General features: G+C 45.4%; 1 protein-coding gene across 9 annotated transcripts in view; it reads right to left on the reverse strand.

The window, feature by feature from the left end:
- Positions 1–339: 339 nt before the first annotated feature.
- The window catches only part of TP53BP1 (tumor protein p53 binding protein 1), a 956,094-nt gene continuing 933,523 nt past the window's right edge, over positions 340–22,910 (reverse strand). For all 9 annotated transcript variants that reach the window (XM_085644315.1, XM_085644316.1, XM_085644314.1 and 6 more), the window contains one exon: positions 340–717. In XM_085644315.1, the coding sequence (XP_085500441.1) occupies positions 530–717 (188 nt within the window). In that variant the 3' untranslated portion in view covers positions 340–529. The remainder of the gene's footprint in view (positions 718–22,910) is intronic.

Genomic DNA, 22,910 nt, shown 5'->3' on the forward strand with positions numbered 1-22,910 from the left:
AAGATAATCGATGAATTGGACAATCTCAAGGCAGCTTGTATCTATCAGGAATTAAAATATCACCACATTTTTCATTATATCTTGAGGCTCTAATGAGATTGATGTATTTTGCACAAATACAATAGCTCTGTGCTGAAAAATAACAAATTGTATGAGTGCACAAAGATGAAAAGTGACATGTTTTTAAACAACCTAGCATCCATTTTCGTGATGAAGCTACATCACAAAGGTGTGCATATTCCCCAGCAGTGAAAGGGTTCAAACACTTTCAAATTGACTGATGGCAAGCACATCATTACTGATCCCACTAAATACAGTTAAACCAGAAAATGCATTATGAAAGATTTACCATTTATTTTTTCATAAAAGTCCAGCAAATAAAACTATTTACATTTATCCATGCAGTCGAGTATCAAACACAGACATTTAAAATGCTCTAAAAACTCTTAAAACACAGAATATGCACAACACTTAAAACAGCAGGTGAGACGACGGGGTTGACAGGTTTTGTATGGGTGGAGGAATGTCTTCAGCTCGACGCGTAGTCATGTTTGTATTTGGGGTGCTTGTTATAGCCAACTTTTTTTCCATTGATTAAACATTGGATCACCCATTCTTGCGATACCACGGGCAGATGCAAGGCCTGTGCACACTTCTGAAGGGATGCTGGGCATGACCGATCAGTGACCAGCACGTCAACCACACCCAAAGCAACATCTTAAGGAAAAAGAAAGGAAAGCATAATTTAAAATACCCATGTGAATATATTACGTTTATGTTACTTATAATACCTACTCTGTAGAAACCGATGACTTCTAAGAACACCGGCATCAGAAAGCACAGAATATGACTATCAATGAATACACTTCAACTGGAGTGGAATGCAAACACAAGAGCAGCACAAGACAAGCATATGAACATCAATAGAGCAGCATAATATATAACCATATGGTTATGCTGCCAGCCTAATTACACAGTGTACATCCTCTGCTAGTATGCAAAATTGGATTGTGCATTTTTACACCATGAAGAAAAATCCCCTCTTCTCATTTTATCATTCCAGAAAATTGGTTGGGAGAAGGTCATCCTAGGCTTATTCTTGGAATTAATTGTTTCTAACCCTTCAGGCTGATGCCACTAGACACTCAATTCTGCTGCCCTTGCAAGGTTCACCTTCAAACGCAGAAACTAACCAAGCCAGTCTATTCTGTTGCCCAGTACTTTAAGATGCTAGTAGCACCCGCTGCTCTCTTCTTTCTGCAGCATCTGCACATGTTCCATGCTTTCTTTAGCTTTGTTTTTGCCTCTGCAACATGCCGTTCAGAAAGGTTCCATGGGCTGATCCTTCTTTGTGAATTAACTCCCCAGGACATTCTAAGAAGCCCATCTTCAGATGGAACCATATTTCACTTGAGGCCAGATAATTCTCTATATTGAGTTTCACTAACCTGATGCATCTAAACCCCCATTTTCTTTTTGTTTACATTGCTCCTAACAAAAAACAGAAGACTTCTGCTTCTGATAAATGAAAGTCTGTATCCTTTCTATTGAAATGTGCTTGCAACGTTTGAATTCTCATCCGACTTCCTATAATTTTACTTTCTCAGAAGGATAAACCATGCTGGACAGCGAAATACATGTAAAACATACCTTTTCACCTTATTACTAAGGACTACACGTCAAGCTAGCCAGACGACGAAATCTCATTAACCAACCCTATTAGCATTGCATTTATGAAGAAGGAATAGTTTCTTATCTGTAATTCCAGTTCTCTCGTAGGGGTATTTCCACCATAGTCATAAGCAATGAATAGTCCTGCCCATGTGTGGGGATCCTGGACCACTACTTCAGTATATCTTCTTCAGTGTAGGTTTTCACCTTCCCTGAGGAAGGCCTGCAAAGACACTAAAGAAAAAGACCGATTATACAGCCTATAAACCTAGGCTACAATGGTCTAATTCTTCAGTATTAAGTTAAGAAAAGGGCCAGCACAATGCCTTTTGTGTACAATTTAAAAACATTTTTGTAATCAGCATAAATCTGCCTCACAAACCCTTTTTATGGCAGAGACGAAGGGCAGGGTAGCCTCATAGGCTGTCATTATATCTGGCTAAAAAGGAAACCACCAGTATCTCATCATGCTCAGGAGCTGGCAGTAGCTTCAGTTCATTTTATAGGCCATAGAAGAGTGTATGGATATTGTATAAAAACCTTTGTCCATTCCACTGATGGGGAAGGAGGGTTGCTTATGACTATAATGGAAATACCCCTACAAGAGAACTGGAGTTCCAGGTAAGAAACTATTCCTTCTCTCGTAGGGAATTTTCATTTATAGTCAAACACTGAATAGAAAAGCAAGCCCATCCCCCCAGAGCAGTGGACAAGACAGATGATGAACCAGGATGGTCAAGCAAAGAGATTTCTGAAGGAAGTCTGCCTTACTTGAGCGTTAGCTCTAACATGAGAGGCTAGGCAGTAATGCTTGGTGAATGTATGAATCGACTTCCAAGTGGCTGTTTCTGAAATGTGTGGAATAGATATGGTCAGTATTAAAGCAGTAGCAGTGGCTCTACCAGTAGTGGAAAATGCTTTAAGCTTAGCTGATAGCTTTTTATTAATTTATATAATTTGTTTGTAGCACAATAGGATTAAAGAGTCTATCCCTTGGGAAATGGGAGTGGATGGAGGTGGCTAAAACCATACGGACGGCACCCTAGTTGATAAACAGGTTAGATCTGCCAATGCCTCATGTCTTAATGAGAAAGGATATCAAACCTCTTCTTACATCTAGGGAACGGAGAACTCTTTATGCTGGAGTAGAGGGATTCTGAAAGAATGCAGTTTACATGAAAGTGTGAAATAACCGTAGGGAGGGATTTCGGATAAGTTCTGAGAACCAGTTTGGTAAAGTGGAAGACTGTGGATGGTTCGTGAAAACAAACCTCTTGGCTTTCTTTAACCCTGCAAGCTGATGATCTCACTACAAAGAAAGCTGTCGTCCAAGAGAAATGTTGCAGGAAGGCTCAAAGGCACCCTGCATAAGATGAAAAAGAGGAATGTTAAACTCCCAGGAAGGTGAAGGACACCTAAGGAAAACCTTCCTCAACCGTTCCTAAGAAATTCTTGATGACAGGCATTTTGAAAGAGAAAAGAGGTTTGTGAAGGTCAGTTTCTGTAGGTAGAAGGACTGCCTGGAAAACTTGTATAGAGGGGAATTACAAGCCAGGTGGAGTAAGTATGGAAGAACGACATTTCGTTGGCAAGATGTAGGATCCACGTCGTTAGAAAAATACCATACACCAAATGTGTACAATTTGAAGGCCTATACGAAAAGAGTGGAAGCCTACCTAGCTTCTTTGAGGATACGTATGCTGTCTTGCAGCAACTTAAAGTGTCTGTAATGAATTAGCTGAGAAGCCATGCTGCCAAATCCATAGAGGAGAGATTGGGGTACACCACTGAGCCTCCAACTAAGTGAGTAGGTGTGGTCTGTATGGCAGCTTGAAATGTAGACAGAGGGACTGAAGAAGGGGGTGCGTGTACCACCCTTGATATGGCCGCTCCAGAGGGATGAGGGGCATCTTTATTCGCAATTGAGACAAGGCGATGAGGACTGTAGGGATAAGGGGAATCTGAGGAAAAGCATAGAGAAATATGCCAGAGAAGTCAAAGAGATTGCTTGAATCTTTTGTACCCTTGGACGGAGAGTGGCAGTGATCGTGAGATCTTTGGCTAGAAGCCATTTCCAGATCATTTGTGCCTTTGAGACCAGGATCTGGACCTCGTCGCTTCCTGCTTTTTGGGGTAGTACATGGTATAGGTATTGTGCACTGGAACCAGCAAGGCGTAGGACGATAGACGAAAAGCTTTCAGCTCAAGAAGGACTGCGTGTTGCTCTCAGAAATGGATATGGTATGTCAAATATCTCCGCAACAAATTGCCATCGACTTGGAGGTGTTCCATGAGGGCTTCTTTTCATTGTAAGGGGGAATCCAGGAGTAGGGTATGGGAAGGGATCTCCTGACAAAATAGAGAATCCTGTAGTAAAGTGGTCGGAAAGAACCACTGTCAGGGACATATTCCCATGAAGGGAGAGTTATTCTGTTTTCCCAATTGTCTGAAAGTTGTTTCACTGGTCATCGAGACATTCCTGCAGAGGTCTCATGTGGTAACAGGCATTTGGTGTGCTAAAGATGCAGGAGGTAATCAAGCCAACAGGAGAATGTTCTTATTGTTGAACGAGAAGCTTTCATGAGCGATTGATTGTTTCGAAAGACAGACACGTTCTGCGTCCAAAAGATACCCTCTACCTGTATTGTGTCGATGGAAGTTCCTAGATACTTTAAGTTTTGAATCGGGGCACAAAAGACTTGGTGAGACTGACATGAAGGCCTAACGGTTTGCCAGTCTAGTTTTAAGGAAGCTGAGCTTCAGGAGACGTTGAGTAGCGAATCGTTTAGGTATGGGTAGAGGATTATTTTGCGTTTCCCAAGATGGGCAGCTACCACTGGCAAGCACTTGGGAGACAATTCTGGCTGAGGTAAAAAGGAACTACTTGGTCTCTGATAGTGAATATGCCCAGCGACAGACACACAAACATTTTAAACGAGTTTTGGCAATTAATATGTAAAAGTATGCGTTTTGTAGGAGGATGGAGCAGAGCCCATCTCAGTGGCCCGCTTCCGAAAGCTTTCTGTCCGAATTCAACTGTTAGTTAGTGTGAAACCTAGAAAGGAGAGAAGAACATTTTGCTACTGCATGCTTTAGAAGGCAGATGTTGACTTAGGTGTGACTTCATGGTACTCCATCTGGGCACACCTCGACTTCGGGAGAAAAGCGAGTCTTGGTTCCCATCATTCTGACCAGTCTGGATTGACTGTGTTTTGCCTGTTGTCCGCTGCTTATTCTGCAGGCAATAATGCGTATTGGACCTCTGTCTAACACTTCCATCAGTTGCGCCTCCGGACGTGGATGTATTGTTGGACCTGTTAAAGGCCCAAGTAGTGCAGTGTCGTCAGCGTATTCCCATGTTGATGTCGGCATTCTTAGAGCAACCACAGGATGCTTCATTACCTGTTGGATTGGACACCGGGTCTACTAAATTCACACAGGCTTTGGATGTTCCAAATGCTTCCTCAGCATCGGCTGTGGGAACTGAAGAAGATCACCTTAGTTCGATTGACCCGATCTGTGAGGTGTTAAAGAGACCGTCTTCTGCGAAGGCAAGCAGCAGTGATGTTGCGTCTCCCACACAGGATACATAAATATTTGGCTCTCCGTGTGCTGGGAAGAATTCGGCCTTTTCCCAAAACAACCAAAATTGGAATTTCAACTTTTTTTTTCTTTTATCACTTTTACTGAGCACCATGGCTTTCAGACATACTCAGTTGCACAAACTATATATGTACATATTTTAAAGGACTTGTATAGCTTTTTTTAACAGATATATAGGACTTATAAGGTATTTATGTATTTTTAGAACTTTTAGAACAGTTTATTAAAATTAGTTTTTATGAATGATTATAAGGATGTTCCCTTTTAATTTGGTAGTAAATCGTCTAGTCGGATGAGGAGTGGGTGTTATGATTCGCAATGTACCCCAATAGAGGCCTGGGTAGTCACCTAACCTTCCTGCCATTGTACTGCATAACAGGTTTGGTACTGACCTTTTACCTAGTTAGGTGCTGCATAAATGTTGTGTTGTTTTCTCCCAAAACTAGCTCATTTATTATGCATGAGGATTCTCAGAATCGTCATCCTCGGTCGACATGACACAGCAAGGTAGAACCCCTGAGGGTACCCTTTGGGTATATAAACACCATATCTCTGCTGGGGCAGGCAGAGGAGAAAGACTTAATGCTGACACGAGACGCTGAGGTTCCTGCACGCAGACACTCCAGCACGCAGTGGTCTGACATCCCTCGCAGGGTGTCCATCTCGAGACCAAGACGGGGTCCTTTGCTCCCCCACATCAGGTAATGGTGTTGGCTCTATCCTAGGGGGATTCTTGGCTCTACACCTAAATACATGCTAGGTACACTTAGGTACATCTAGTTAGGGTTGCATTATTACTGCCATGTATTTATATGCCTGCATATATCTATTTACTCTGTTGGTGCTTATAACCGTATACATCTGTTTCTGACTTATGGCTGTTGCAGCACACGTATTTTACACAAGAATGACGCTAATAAATGCTTATTGGAAACGTCCCCCTCGTTTATTCTGTGCATCCCTCTGAGACAAACTGAGCACAAGTGACTGAGCGAAAAGTACTGTACTGTTTCCATGATCCCCGAGGGGACAGGGTTGTCATGTTTGATAGTTGCCTGGATTGAGTCTGACCCGGAAGCCAACAGAGCGGCCCGGTGCTGGGTGGGGCGCACTACGCAAACAGCAGGAAGCCACCGGGAGCCTACCCCGCGTTCATGGGCCCAAGCTGCCCCCGAGCCTCACGGGCTCCGGAGCATAGTCCTAGTCCCAGGAGGGGGGACCGGGTGAAGCGAGTTGGCGAGTCGGCCGCCAGAGTAAGAGGGGCCCCGGGAGCAGGTCCACCTGAGGCGCTGTGTCGAAAATCTCATCCCGCGGTGTCAGGAACCAGGCCTGAAGGAGAGCGGAGACCGGAGCAGCGCGAGAGGAGCCTGGTGAGTGAGGCTGGGTTTTGCAACTGTCGGGGGCCGGCCGAGGTACGTTGTCGGTACCTGAGGCCCCCCGAGGCGCAGTGAGAGCCGGCGTTGGTCTCTGCCCTTACAGCTGCACCGCCAAAGCGGGCTGCTGCAACGTTGCATTTTGCTTGTACTTCAGAGCCCCAGAGCGGGGCTACTACATAAACAGCGCTACCAGTACACTTTTGGGGGCATTTTTACCTCCAGAGTCCCGGAGGGGGACTCCAGCAGACCAAGGCAGACTTTTACTGTCAGAGATTAATCATTCAGGAACAAATGTGTTTGAAAAAAAGACGTGACCCTTTGCCTGAACCTATCTGGAATTGTGAGGAGGGGTGCAGGTGGCCACAGACACTCCAGTCCAGTCGCCGTGAGGGCAACGGCCAATACTCACATTTCCCCATCTTTCTCGCCGTGAGGGGAACGGCACTGAGTAACAGGAACTACATGTCTCAGCAACCTCTGCCAGGTGCCTCCTCCTGACGCTGCACACTGCACCGGGAGGCAGTTCATTAGCGCTCCCAGCCTCCCGCAGCGCCAGCTGCCGTCCTTGCCCGTCAGAGCCCGGAGGAGGCCGGGCTGGACTACCAAACTAACTTTCAATCCCTGTATCGTTTTGGGTTTAACGAAAAAGGTTCTGCGACTGTGTCCCACGAGCTTTCCCATCTGCAGCAACTTAAATTCCTTATATATCTGAAGCTCACAAGCAACTTTATTCCAGTTTGCACTTTAAATACCCTTATGCTGCTAGTGAACTTGGTCCTTGCACTTTGTTTTGTACGCATATGGTTGGTTCCTTTTATGGTTTTACTGCTTTTTTTTCTATTTTCAAATCCTAACAGATTTTAAATTGTTTTTAATTATTGTTTTTAATCGTTATATCCATTTTTAAAAGCGACAAATATACTTCCAAGTTCAATAAGTGTCGAAGCTTTGAAGGCCTATTAATGACGGATTATAATGGGGAAAAGAAAGCAGGCCGCGAGCCACATATCAAAAGCACCGAGTAAACATAGGAAGATGAACATGACGTTGCTGAATTATCTAACAGGGGCTGTTGGTGATATCGAAAGGCAGATCATTTCCGTAGAGGAAACAATCAACAATGAAAATACAACCCCACTCTCCCCTCAACATCAAACTACGGATAATGATGCGTTTTTGAACGCAAGTGATCTAGAGGGCGGAGAGAAAAAGATATTGGAACATGCTCCTCACGCACAGCCGATCAACGTGTGTGTTCAGGAAATTCCTGATGATATTTTAGATGAGCCAATAGAAAATGTTCAACCACCACTTCAGAAAAAACCCTGTAACCCGTCCAAAGCAGTGATAGTTCAAAGCAGCGCCGGAGAAGTAGCCACAATTCATCCAACTCCTACCCATATATCCAGATTGACAAAGACCCACCCAAAAAAGGTACACGGGAAAATGCAGGGTGTTAGGAATAAAATACAAAAGGATACGATCATCACGAGCGCCCTGAGGGGGGAAAAGTTTGATATCGAGCACTCAAGTATAGCGACGGACTTGTGTAAAGCTATAAATGATTTAAAGGTGTTTGTGTCACTATCTATTAACTCTCTTGTGACGAGAATGGAAAAAATTGAAACTGGCCTGGAAAGAATTTTAGGGGCTCAACAAAATACTGCTCAAAATAGTGACGGGCAAACTGATAGGCCCGTCTCAAAAATAACAACCTTGACAGATAAGAATACTTTAGAAATAAGTAAGCCGGTTGAGCATAGGGACTTACGCCCTAATGCATCTATACCTCCCTGTAAAAGCCCCACACAAGATGCAGAAGCAAATAGACCTAGAGATTTGAGTGGGGAAGAAAACAAAATAAGTACTTAACAGCAGAGAGGCGATAGCCCTGGTAAAACAGCTAACAATGCTCTTGGAGAGACATACAGAGTACAAATACTCAACCTCCCCCCTGCAGCTACCCCATATACCATTATTTTAACCAATGTCCCCCAGCTCTTACCAGCTACAATAGAAACATGGCCGGCATTAAGAAATAAGACAATAAACTGGTTGGGTAACAGAACAGGCTTCACAAATGCTCTTTTTAGGGAATTTAAGATGGTGAGGAGGGTCGACTGGGTTGGTTATGGCAGTAAATTGTACGAAGGAGATTGTATAGTTCTTTCACTAGGATCACCGGCCTTAGTTAGGGAAATTCTATTGAGATCGTACAACCCAAACATGCCCTATATCAAGATCCAAGTCCACCTTCTGGGGTTCTTTTATCAACCACAGACTAAAAATACCCCAGAAAACTATGGTACGCAGGGTTGGACACAGGATACTCTGCCCTATAAACTACCCACTTCAAATAGATTTGGTCCCCTAACTACTCTAGATGTGAATGATTGACATTTGATGGATGGGGGTCAGTTTGTAGATAAGCATAACCCTATCACTGTAAATCAGGGTGCACTCTCCCCGCAGAACCCAGCTTGGGAAGACCGCGAGGATGAGGGGGATAGTAATTTAAGAAATGTCTATGCGCCTCAGGGGACGACCACATGACTTTAACTGACCAAGAGCCAAGTGTGTGCAGAATCTTATTTTGGAATGTGGCAGGGCTAAAGAACAAGGTGAACGACCCAGACTGGTTGACTTTTATTAAAGATTTCGATGTCCTGTGCCTCCAAGAGACCCGGGCTATTAACAAAATACACATTAATGGGTATAAGACATACCACACACCTGCAATCCAATCACCCAGCGGCAGACCAAAAGGGGGGTTATGCGTTTATATTTCGAATCTGCTGGGTATACACAAGAGCGAGATGGTTAGTTCAGAAGTCTACTATCAAATGGTGTTAATGCATACCGCATGTACTAATGCATTCCTTCTGGTTAACTTCTATAACAATATAGAATTAGGCCAGTTGGGATTCATACTGGAGAAGCTCAGTGGAAACATTAGTACCTTAGAATTTAACGACGATCTTGAGACCATCCCTATATGGGGTGGTGATTTTAATACTAGTTTGTGCCCAGTGGCGGAACTAGGGAAGTGTGGTTTAACCACAGACAAGGACGATCCGCCGATTCAATTCCAGCATACCCTAAAAGGCGAGTTGTTCAACAACGTCATGTTTAAACACGACCTGGGTTTTACGAACTGCCTGTGTATACCTACTGTGGAGTTCGGGCATACTTTTATAGGCAGAGATACCCCATCAACTATTGACTTTATCACCATCCCTAATCGTTACGCTAGTTATGTGAAAGCCTATGATATCCATCAAAACGTTATGAGTGATCACCTGGCTATTAGAGTAAATATAGTAATTCCAAGCTATGTATCGAGGAGATCCTGTAACAAAATAGCATGGGTGAAGAACATTGAATTGGGTAAAAAAAAATGGTTATGCAATTCGTTGGGGAAGCCGGGACCGTTCGAAGCTAACTAATGAGATAATAGCAAAGGCAATAATTCCTATTCAAATATGTTTAAGTGACAGCCCAACATACGAAGACATTTTAATTGCTTTTAATAACATTACTGAGACTGTCAGAAATACATTGAGCATGGAATGCAAAGGCATGCGTACCATTGGGAAGGGTTGGTTCGATAAAACCTGCACCAAAAGCTATACTAACCTAAAGAAAGCTTTACATAAAGAGGAGAGGGATAAGAACGAGATTAGGGACTGTAGGAAGCTGTATCATGCAGCAAGAAAAAATAGGACAATTGAGTTAAAGGATAAGGCCTGGAAGGATCTCAGTGATGCAGCCGAAAGTAAAGATAGCTCGAAATTTTGGTCGGCAGTCAACGCCCCATTTTTTATTAATAAACCAGATGCTCCATCGATTGAGTCAGCTATAGCGGAACAGAATAGGATAGATTATTTCTCTAAAGTCTACTCAAAACAAAAGATTACTGAAGAAGTTTTTCAGAGGCTAGAATCAGGGAGTACTGATCAGCCCTTTACACCTATACATTTTTCTATCTCACTACAGGATGTTATTGTTGCACTTAAGGCAAGTAAGAGCAGTAAGGCTGCAGGCCCTGATGGGGTACCAATTGATGTCTATAAGTCAAATCCCGAGATCTGGGGCCCCATCTTAACTAGGGTCTTACAAGCATGTTGTGAAAAAGGTTTTATTAACACATGGGCTGAATCAATCATAGTCCCCATTTTCAAAAAGGGTGACCGGGAAAACCCTGCCTGCTATCGTCCAATATCTTTGTTGGACTCTTTAATGAAGATAGCAGGCAGGATTGTCCTTGATCGATTACAGGGATGGACCGAGGAAAACGGCATCCTAAGTGATACCCAATATGGTTTTAGAGCGGGTCTAGGAACCAATGAACAGATTTTGAATTTAAACATTTTAATCTGTAAATACACGCAGGCCAAAGCAGGGAGATTCTACCGAGCATTCGTAGACCTCACAGCTGCCTTTGATTGTGTAGTACATGGTAAGCTGTGGGGCGTTCTTAATGAACTGAAAGTTGATCCTGTTTTAATCCAGTTTTTAAGACAGCTATATGCTGGAGCTACTGCAAAGGTTCGTTATGGCACAGAGGGAGAGTGTACTGCCCCTTTCAATATAGAACGTGGCGTAAGGCAGGGCTGTATTCTAGCACCATTCCTGTTCTCTTTATACACCAACGCCCTGGAACAGGAGTTGGTGCTACACACTAGGGATCCGCCATTTGTAAAATCCCGCCCGATAGCATCTCTCCTCTATGCCGACGACGCAGTGCTTATGGCTCGCACCCAGGTTGGACTACAGAGGGCTCTCTCCTTCTACACCACATTCATGGACAGGCTCGGTTTAAAATTAAATGCCCAGAAAAGTTTTGTGATGTCCTGTGGGAGAGTGAAATACAAGAATAGAAGTTTCCAGGCGGGGGGGGTGCAATGTGGAACCTATTACTTCTTTTACTTATTTGGGTGTCCTCTTTGACAGAACAGGCTCATGGGCCCCAGCAGTTAAGGCCAGGTCTCTACTTTTTACGAAGTCCATCGCGACTCTTTCAAATTTTTCCAAAAGTTAGGAAAAAGACAGCCAGAAATTTTATTGAAGATCTACCAGGCAAAGTGTGTAAGCGTAGTAATCTACGGGGCAGCTATCTGGGGATTTCAAGATTGTACATCAATCTAACGTATGGAAAATGCCTTTCTGCGATTCATTCTAGCCGTTCCAACTAGTACACCGGTTTTCAATTGCCACTCTGAATTAAGAGTCGTCCCCATCTCTGACCCAATTAAAGCTCAGCCGGAACTGCTATGGCACAGAATTTGGACCGCAGAGAGTACGGGCCTTAATAGGGAAATAATAAAGGACGCAAAGAGTTTAGATAATGCCCGCAAAATTTTATGGTTGAAATATATCGAGAATTTTATGCAGGACATTGGTCACTCTGAGTATTTTAATTCGCCCGACAGTATGAACCTTATCAATCAGAAGGAGTTTAAAAAAGTCTGTATGACCCACCTAGAAGGAAACAGGTTGATGCTTGAGATGAATAAACCAATGGTGGCCAGACATCAATCAATTAATTAATACAACGTGCAATATTCAACCTTATTTGTTATATGTTCTGGGTGGATATGACAGATACCTCCTGACAAGATTTAGGTTCTGGTCTTTTCACCACTTAATTACTAACCCAACTATCAATGATTGGTCAAGAGATCTATGTCTATGCCCCTGTGATAATGCTTCAGCCCAAAGCACGATGCATGTGGTCCTTTTTTGTAAGTTTTATACTAACGAGAGGCATAGATGGTTAATACCACTTTTAAAACAGGGAGGTTGGAGGCAATGCCGCCCTGCTTTTATGTATTTACAACTGTTGGATAATTGTTTTTGTACTGGATCTATGGTGGGCTTCTTAAAGAGTGTATTGAGGACCAGGAAAAATCAAATCAATTGAATTGTGAGAAACGTGCTGGGCTGGAATAAATTAGTATGAGGTGGATGATTCGGGAAGTTATACAATGTTCATATACTTATTTCTTCTTTTTTTTTTATAGGATTTTACCTACGAAAGTTGAGGACTGATGAACTGCAATATTAAACAGCTGACGATGTATTCTCTTTTTAAAATGTTTGCTTTTATGATTTTAATGTTTAAAATCGAATAAAGCTTGTTTTGATTTGATTCGATAGTTGCCAGAAACTTTTTTCTCCTTGGTAAGAGGGGTTCATAGTGGCACTGTGAGCTAGCTGGAACCAGGCGAACATATTCGGTGGGGATGTCTGTAATCAATCTGGACACCAATCCCACAGTTTATGTTGTCTAAACATGCAGATCCTATATAGATTTACAGGAACTACAAGACAACCCCACCTCTGAGGGACATACATGTCCTGTGATAGAAAACGAGATGCTTTCCTCCTAACAGAAATGACAGAAGAGGGGGAAGGAAAATGCATTGCTTGGAGTCCATTTTTACTACCTTGGACAGACCATGAGGCATATATCCCTCTCTGCATGCGGGTGTTGCCACTGGGGTAAAGCATTTCTAGCCCATGATAGCTACTACTGTACCATGTATTCTGTTGGTTTGCTGGCCACCTTTGAATGAATGAGGGGTATGATCCTCAAAGGAATTGCAAGGAGCGTTTTTGGTCCTTTTGCAGGTAGACCGCCGTGAGTGTGTCCATGACATGTCATGCGTGCCATCTCGTGGACAATGTGTGTTCCCAAGAGGGAAGTGGAGATGAGGATACTCCACTGAGACTGCTGTTCCAGAATGAAAGGCTGTTTGTACGGTTATGCCATAGCAATATCCCTGTGCCGTCACAAAGTAAAAACCAGCCGGGGCATGAATGTAGTTATTACACACCATGAGGTCCTCCTAGAGTATTTCTAGGGAAAATACCTGTTGGTCCCTTAAGAACATTTGCCAAGTTCTGAATATAATTCCCAGAGTACTTTAGCATATGTTTGTAGAAGAGTTGCTGCACAGGCTGCTTTCATGGTGGGAGCTGCCTTGCTACTGGTACAGAGGAGGCAGAAGTATAGCATGATGGCCAATGTTTGACCAAACAGATAGCGGGGAGGAGCAGAGGAAGTAGAGAATCTAATAATAAATCCAGAGCTGGTTCTAAGAGCCCCGGGAACGAAAGGATGGAGCTGACGTTGACCATGATACCTCACAGCTCCTCTAACCAGGTCCACTTGTAAAGTGTAAATAAATTACTAAAGCAGAAGGCATAGAAAACCGATAGCTATACTGTCGTCCACCGTAGAAATGGGAGCCGGTGGAAAATCTGACAAAGTCGGTGAATATCTCCATGCAGAAGTGGAGGAAATATATCGAGTCCCATGGCTAGAACTGATGGAGATAAATGACTTGCTTTGAGGATGGAAGCAGTGATAGTGAAGAAGATGGCTTGTTGATAATTACGAGCACTTTGTTTCAAGTCAGCGCTTCTCAGCAGTCATAGGTCTTCTAAGTGCACTAAAGTGAGTAAAACGAGACAGTGGACTGAAGTGGTCATGAAGGAGAGCTGGATGAGATCCGCATCCTCCCCTTAAGCGACTGAGCCTCCCCGACAGACATTGATCGAGGTCTTTAGAGGAAATGGTGCCAGAAGAGATTTGGAGCCTTTACGTGGGGAAAAACACGCTGCTGCCATATCCAACCACTGAAATGTTAGAAGCGCGAAGGTTGGAACCCAGCAGGCACTGTTTGGTGGTTGGTGTGGAGAGGCTAACCTGGCTGTTACTGTAGGTGTCCGTGACACCAAAAGGCTAAAAGTCTTGCCGCTGCAATGCCATCGATATGCCTCAACCAATAGTGTACTTCTGGACACAGATTATGTCTCAACGGCGTAGTCCTGTGATGCTTTGACGGGAATGCAACTTGCTTCTCGACGTCTACAGGCCGGCATGCCTGGTCGTCGACTTTCTTCTCAATGTGAACAGGTTAGCACGCCTCAACATCATATCTTCAGGACGTCGACAGGGCTGCAAGTACCGACGTAGACAGGTCTTCTCGACATCGACAGGGGTGCATGTCTCAACGTCGACAAGTCTTCTGGACGTCAACAGTTTTGACGTCAATATGGAAGGGTGGATCGACGGCATAGAAGACGTCAAGGTAACATGTGTGGACGTTGAGGGGCATCAGTCCCTTGACGTCGAGCTAGTCTGGGATGGTGATGTCCATTCTCTGGAAGTAGATTCTCGACGTCGATCCACTCAACGTCAACTGGAAATAATGTTGTTTCAGGGCCGTAATACTCTTTTCTGGAGCTTGGACATCATTCAGTGTTAACTGATAGAGCCCTCTCCTCGCTCTTCCAAGTCTAATGACAGAGCACTGGTAAAGGAGTGACCCTCTCCTCGCTCGTCAATGGTAAATGCAGAGCCTTGATGGAGGACTGATCCTCTCCTTGCTCTGAAGACCTACCTTCAGACTAAGTTTGCGTTACCCTATACCTCAGCAAATGTCTGGAAAACCTCTTACTTGCTGTAGGAGTTATGAAGATGTATGAGGCCTTCTTTGTTCCATAGGCATGACACTGTCCAGTAAAGAAGGCATTTTGATAGTGAAATACTCACAATTTTTCTATCAGAAAAAGGCAGAAATTGAAAAAGATGAAAAACATCGAATTAAGTTGTTACAAAGATCCACAGTGTTTCTGAAGAGACAAAAGACCTAAAAAGGTCACGCTTAGTGCTCCAGGATCCTGTCAGCATGAGCCAGAAAAAAGAACTGAAGCAACTGACAACTCCTGTGAACGATGGTATACTGGTGGTCTATGGGTTCTTAAAGGCGCAGTTTCCTTTTTAGCCAGATAATGACATCCTATGAGGCTACTCTGTCCTCCTGTCCTTCATCTTTATCATAAAAAGGGTTTGTGAGGCAGATTTATGCTGTTTGCAAAATGTTCTTAATATTGTGCACAAAGGCTTTGTGCTGAACCTTTTTTGACTTAATAATAAAGAATTCGTCCATTGTAGCCTAGGTATACAGGCTGTATAATCTGTCTTTTTCTTAAGTGTCTTTGCAGGCCTTCCTGAGGAAAGGCAAAAACCTACACTTAAGAAGATACATTGAAGTAGTGCTCCGGAGTCCCCACACATGGGCGGGACTATTCAGTGCTTATGACTTTAAATGGAAATCCCCTTTGAGAGAACAAATTACTTACCTTCGGTAATGCCTTATCTGGTAGACACAATATCTAGCCGCAGATTCCTTACTTTTGAATTCCCCAGGCATCAGCCTGGATCCAGAAGATATTTCTTAGAGCAGTACCCACGCATGCCGGTAGATGGAGTCGCTCGGCTCCAAGTGGCGTAGTCCACGCCGGAACTGACATCAGTGTCACCTATATAGGCGCTACTTGGGCGTGCAGACGTCAGTTACTTCTCATGGCTTTCCACAACAGAAGCGCAGAGCAATGAAGTGTACTGACATTGGTGTGTTTGAAAATTAGGGTCCTGAAAGGAATCACACCCCGACCCTAGAAAATTGTATGAAGTGCAGGGAGGATGGGTGGGTCAGTAAGGAATCTGCGGCTAGATATTGTCTCTATCAGATAAGGCGTTACCGAAGGCAAGTAACTTGTTCATCTGATAGAGACATCTAGCCGTAGATTTCTTACCTTTGAATAGATACCCAAGAAATACCTTCCCCGAAGGAGTTACTGCAAACAAATTTCAGACTGAAAAGTCCTGCAGGACCGAACAGGCAAAATGGCTGTCCCGGACCTGACTATCTAGGCAGTGATGCTTGGAAAACATGTGCAGGGATGCCACGTTGCTGCCTGACAAATATACAGCAGTGGGACTCCACGTGCTAACGCAGTTGTAATAGCTTTAGCTCTGGTCTAGTCTTCCACAGCGTCGCCTGGTCCTAACAGCTGCAGCGACAAGGTCACCGCCAACTCTCCTGCATTTTCCATCATTGGTGGTCATTGGTCTTCCGTGCCTCCTGGTCACTCATGAGTTGCATAGACTCTGCCCCTTCTGCTTGCAGGTACTTCTCTTCAAGAATCTATCCTTGGATTCACTTGGACGCTTTCACCTTTTTCGCCAGCAGCATCATCATCACTAAAGTCCTCCGTTATGGTCTATGATGGTTACCGACATCACTTCGTACTTATGCACCCGGCTTAGGTATCCTGGTTCCTGGGGTATCCACGGGTGGGCTGACTCTCCAACCTTCCATCTTCCACGGGGTTTCTTCGGGGTCCACTGGGAAGGGTCCTTCTTCAAAACTGCAACTGCTACTTTCCCACTGACTTGCATTGAGTACACAGTTGTGTTTCCACTCAGCACACAGCCTCTGTGGGGGTCCTGGGTACTTACCTTGGGTGGTTCCTTGGGTCCCTAGCTCTTCTGAGCCCTCTGGGTCAAGTCTCGACTTCGGTCGCAGTTCACATTCCACTTCTCTAGTATATGGTTGTGTCTCCCCCTGGAGACCACTGTGTATTTGTGCTTATTTACCTGTTTCCTTTTGAAATACTGTGTGTATTGTGTTGGTATCTCTGGGTAGTAGATATACTAATGTGTTAATGAGTGTGTATAATAAATAGAACTTTTTATAACTACACTGTGTGGTTCTTTTTAGTTTCATCTTCCACAGCGTCACCTGGCCCACACAGCTGAGGTGACATGGTCAATGTCAACTCTCCTGTCTCTTCGGTCAACAGAAGTCATTGGTCTTTGGTGTCTCCTGGTCACTCCCAAGTGGCACAAACTCTGACTACTCTTCTAGAATCCATCCTTGGATTCCACAGGACGCTTTCACTTTCTTCGCCTGCAGCATCTTCAATGAAGTCCTATACTGTGTTCTACGGCGGTTTCCAATGTCACTTCGCACCTATGCACCAGGCTTACCTGGTGTAGGTATCCTGGTTGCTGGGGTATCCACGGGTGGAGTGACTCTCCAACCTTCCATCTTCCACGGGGTTTCTTCAGGGTCCACTGGGAAGGGTCCTTCTTCAAAACTGCAACTGTGACTTTCCTAGTGACTTGCATTGAGTATGCAGCTGGGTTTCCACTCTGCACACAGCCTCCATGGGGTCCTGGGTACTTACCATAGGTGGTTCCTTGGGACTCTAGCTCTTCTAAGTCTTCTGGGTCAAGTCTCGACTTCAGTTGCAGTTCGCATTCCACTTCTTTAGTATATGGTTTGGTCTCCCCTGGACACCACTGTGTATTTGTGCTTCCTTACCAGTTTCCTTTTAAAATACTGTGTGTATTGTGTTGATCTCTCAGAGTAGTAGATATACCAATGTGTTAGTGAGTGTGTATAATAAATATGACTATTTTTATAACTACACTGTGTGGGTCTTTTGCGTTTAACATAACAAGCTGTTTAACACTCCTTGTGGACTAAGCTTGAAGGTTGCTCTCCACAGCTACCACTTGGAGAGCTTTCTATGTTTGTCTAAGACCACTAAAATCACCGTAAGGGTTGCCTGGATTAAATTGCAGGGTGATTCGCTTAATTAAGTATGCACCATATACTAAGCCAGCCTCCTACAATGACCCATTGTGAGATGGTCCTTTTCTACACTGCCCAACCTTTCTTTGCACCAACATACCCCACAAAGAGTTGGTCATCCACCTGTAACTCTTTTGTGCAGTCAAGGGAGAACAACACCGCTTTTTTGGAGTCCAGATGGTGGACTCGCTCCTCTTCTTCCTTAGAGGGATGCGGAGGAACATAGAAAGTGGGCATGGTGACAGGTTGTCCCACATGGAATGGTGTTACCACTTTTGGGAGGAAAGAGGCCCTATTGCGGAGCACCAACTTGTCAGGGGAGATCGTCAAGAAAGGAGGCTTGGATGATGAAGACTGCAGCTCACTCAGCCTCCTGGCAGATGTAATTGGCACTAAAAAGGCTGTTTGGATGCTGAGTAGCTAGAAGAGACAATTATGGAGGAGGTCAAACGGAGCGTCCAACAGAAAGGCGAAAACCAAATTACGGTCTCACTGAGGCATAATGAGAGGGGAAGGTGGAAACATATGTACAGGGCCCTTCAGGAATCTATGTACAATGGGTGACTTAAATAAAGAGTATTGGTATGGCAGCCTCAGGAAAGCAGACAAAGGAGAAAGATAACCTTCTATGGTGCCCAGAGCAGGCCCCTGTTGGGCAAGGGTCAAAATAAAAAGCAAAACATAAGAAAGGGAAGCAGATAGAGGGTCAATAGACTTCTTTGTATAATATACTACAAATTTCTTCCATCGGCAGGCATTTATTGTTATGGTGGAGGGACGCCTGGCTTCCAGAATAACTTTACAAACTTTAGGAAGAAGGTCGAAAACTATCAACTGCTGCTGCTCAATCCCCACGCAAAAGGGCGATGAGTTGACTGGCTCGGATGGAGGACCCTTCCCTGCTACTGCGACAGGAGATCTCCCCGAAGGGGTAGCCTGATCAGAGGATCAATGCTCATTTGTAGAAGATCGAGATACCAGAATCTCCATGCCCAGTTCGGAGCCACAAGGAGGACTTGGGCCCGGTCGTTCCTGATCTTCTTGAGAACTCTAGGCAGGAGTGGTACGGGCAGAAAGGTGAACAGGAGGCCTGAGCTCCACTCGAGATGGAAAGCATCTCCAAGTGAGTGCCGCCTTGGAAACTCCAGCGTGCAAAACTGCTGACATTAAACATTCTAGGCAGAGGCAAACAGATCTAACCAAGGCTTTCCTCACTACTGAAAGAGACCTCTTGACAAAGTGTCCACGATCCCACTCTGGCCTGTTTGTTGCAGTACCACATGTCGGTAATTTTGTCCATGAACACTTGAACTAGCCTTCCCTTGATGGAGGGTAAAAAGGCTTTCAATGGCGATCGGATCACTCAGAGCTCCAGCACGTTGATGTGGAGTACGGATTCCGCCGGAGACCGGAGTCCTCTGATCTCCACCTCTCCCAGATGGCCTTTCCATCTCATGAGTAACACATCTATCACTACTTTGAGATCTGGTTAGGAAAGGGAGAGGGGGTCTGCCTGACCTAATCGTGGTTCGGTAGCTACCACTACAGGTCTTGTTCAGTTCTCTCAGAGATCTGGACCATAACGGGGAGATTCCGTGATCCTGTGCCAATTGGAACTTTAGGTCCCATTGCAGAGCCCGCATATACCATTTGGCATGTGTTACTTGCAGGATGCAGGAGGCCCAACAGTTTCAGTGTCAATCTCACCGAAATCCCGGATAGAGGCTGAAACATCGGTATCATAGCCTGAATATCCCGGACTCTCCGCTCTGGAGAGTAGACCCGAAACTGCACAGTGTCCAGAACGGCTCTGATGAAAGGAAGAGTCTGAGAGAGAGTCAGGTGTGACTTCAGCATGTTGATAGTGAAACCCAGGGTATGCAGGAGGTTCATCGTAGTCTGGAGGTGGGAGACGACAGCCTAGAGCAAGCTGGCCTTCAGCAGCTACTCGTCGAGATCGGGGAAGAATGGTACCCCTGATCAGAACCCTTGCTATCATTTAGCGACCGGAGATGAGCTGCGACCATCGCTATCACCTTGGTGAACACCAGAGGGGCAATGGTAAGGCAAAAGGGGAACACAGTGAACTAAAAGTGCTTGTGGCCTACCGTATACCGCTGGTAGCGCATATGAGCAGGCAGAACGGGGAGTTGAAAATAGGCATCCTGCAAGTCTAACGCTACCATCCAGTCTCTCGTGTCCAGGCCAGGCAGATCGCTACCTAACATGAGCATACTAAATTGCTCCTTTTTGAGGAAGTATTTGAGGGCTCATGGGTCTAGGATAGGATGAAGGACCTTGTCCTTTTTCTCAACCAGAAAGTAGCGGGAATAGAAACCAGATACTACTTATGGCCCGGAACCCTCTCTATGGCTTCCTTGGCCAAGAGAGCCATGACTTCCTCCTGGAACAAAAGTAAATGATTCTCAGTCAGCCGACCGTAGGATGGAAGCATGGAGGGAGGGGTGGTCTCGAAGGGGAGGGAGTAGCCCCTTCAGATGATCTTGAGGAGCCGCCTGTCTGATGTAATATTTTGCCAGCTGTGGAGGTGATGGCTGATCCTGTCTCCAATTGGATGTCCGAGGGCATTAAAGGCGAGACTAGGAGGGCCTGTATGCTGCCAGACGGGTGGTGGTTTGGCCGGACCTCTGGTTACCTGACCCACGTGGTCTGTACGAACTGCAACCTCATCCACGCAGGATTTGTGGAACTTGCGTGGCTCGGTGGCTGGGAAGGGCTGGCGCGGTTGAAAGCTCCTTTTGTGGGAGCAAAAGGCAGACTGAGGGTGACGGGGCGACTTAGAAGCCCAACAACTTGGCCGTAGCCTGCGAGTCCTTAAAGCGCTCCAGTGCCGAATCTGTCTGGTCGCCGAAGAGGTGGGTGCCATCAAAGGGCATGTCCACGAGCGAAACCTGGACATCCCCTGAAAAGCAAGATGTTTTCAGCCAGGAATGGCATCTAACAGCCACCGTTGAAGAAATCGCTCGCCCCAGCGAATCAGTCCTGTCTAAGCCACATCTAATCTCGAACTTTACTCCCTCTCTCTTGTTTGCCACTGATTGGGGGAGGATGGCCAGGGTCTCCTCTGCGGTCTGTGGCAGTACTAGTGCAACCATTTCCCTCTGAGAGTGGGAATAACAGCCCAATAAGCATGTGATGTTCATGGACAACAATGCAAGGCTGGAGCAAGAACATTTATTCTTGCCACAACTGTCAAGCCTCTTGGATTCCCTGTCCAGGGTAGTGGCAGGGAAGACGCCATGGGAAGTAAAGACTTAAACTACCAAGCTCTCTGGGTGGGGTGGGTAGTGAGGACATTGGGTCGCCCAGGGCAGGACGGTGGCGGCAGGGAATCGTCCTGTTAACAGGAGCACCTGTGCTGGGTTTGGACTAGATTGCCAGTTGGATGCCCGTGAGGGTTTCAGTAAATGATAGCAAGGGTTCCGAGGAGGAAGCTCCAGGCTGTAGCACCTCTGTCAAGATGTTCATCTTGACCGTCACTGAGTAGCTGAAGGTCAAGGGCCTCAGTCACCCCACACCACCATTGCATAAGATGCTCCCTCCTCCATTGCCACGGTAGGGTGGGAACCATGCCAGTTTTTGGAAGAGAATCCAGTTTGCGTGCAGGGGTACTGCTTGAAGAAAATGTTACAGATCCAGTTTGACACCTGGAGAATTCAAAGGTGAGGAATTTGCAGCTAGCTGTCTCTATCAGATAGGGTTTTCAAGCAGTGCTCCTAGCACTGTGCTAGTTTAATTTCCGAATGCTGTAATGAATAGAAACTCAGACACATTGGTGATTAGCACTGCCACATGCTTCCTCTACTGACACCCCCTACACAAATCATTTGGAGATCGAGCTACTAGTAATGCTTAAAGCACAAGTTACTTACCTTTGGTAACAATATATCTGTAAGAAACATTAGTTAGTGATAGATTCCTGATCTTAGAATTACCCCCAGGCGTCAGACTGGATCCGGAAAGATTTCGTCAGTAGTACCCCTGCGTGTCGGAAGGTGGCGTTGTCCGGCTCCACGTCTGTCGTTGCGGTCGCCGGGATAACATCGCGGCGCTACTTAGATGCCGCCCTCACGCGCTGACGTCAGTTCTGTACACGACTTTTCACGCCAGGAACACAGAGCCATGCAAGAAACTGACCACTGGTGCAATGAAATTAGGGCCCTTAAAGCGATGACCTTAACCCTAGAAATTAGTTCGCAGAACGGGGAGGATGGGTGGGGTGGTAAGGAATCCATCACTAACTAATGTTTATTACAGATATATTGTTACCGAAGGTAAGTAACTTGTGCATCTTAAAAAAACACGTTAGTGATAGATTCCTTACCTTAGAGTTGATACCCCAGCAATACCAACCCTGGTGGTGGGTCTGCGAACCAAGATCACACCAGAAAGTCCTGGAGAACAGAACGGCCAAAGAAGCCGTCTCTCTGGACTTGGCTGTCCAGGCAGCAGTGCTTGGTAAACGTGTGCAGTGAGGCCCACGTAGCTGCCTGACAGATGTCATGCAAAGGAACTCCCCGTCCCACAGCAGTAGCAGCGGCCGTCGGCCTGGTAGAATGGGGGTGTAGCCCTACTGGAGGCTCCTTCCTAGCCAAGGAGTAGCATGCTTTGATGCACAGAACGACCCACCGAGAGATGGTTCATTTGTGCACGGCCCGGCCTTTCTTGGCGCCCACGTAGCCAACAAAGAGCTGATCATCCACCCGGAACTGTTGTGTGCGGTTCAGATAGAATGAGAGCGCATATTTTGGGTCCAGACGGTGGAGCCTCTCTTCCTCTTTTG

Source organism: Triturus cristatus, chromosome 3_1, assembly GCF_964204655.1.
Source record: "Triturus cristatus chromosome 3_1, aTriCri1.1, whole genome shotgun sequence".
NCBI classification, from domain to species: domain Eukaryota; kingdom Metazoa; phylum Chordata; class Amphibia; order Caudata; family Salamandridae; genus Triturus; species Triturus cristatus.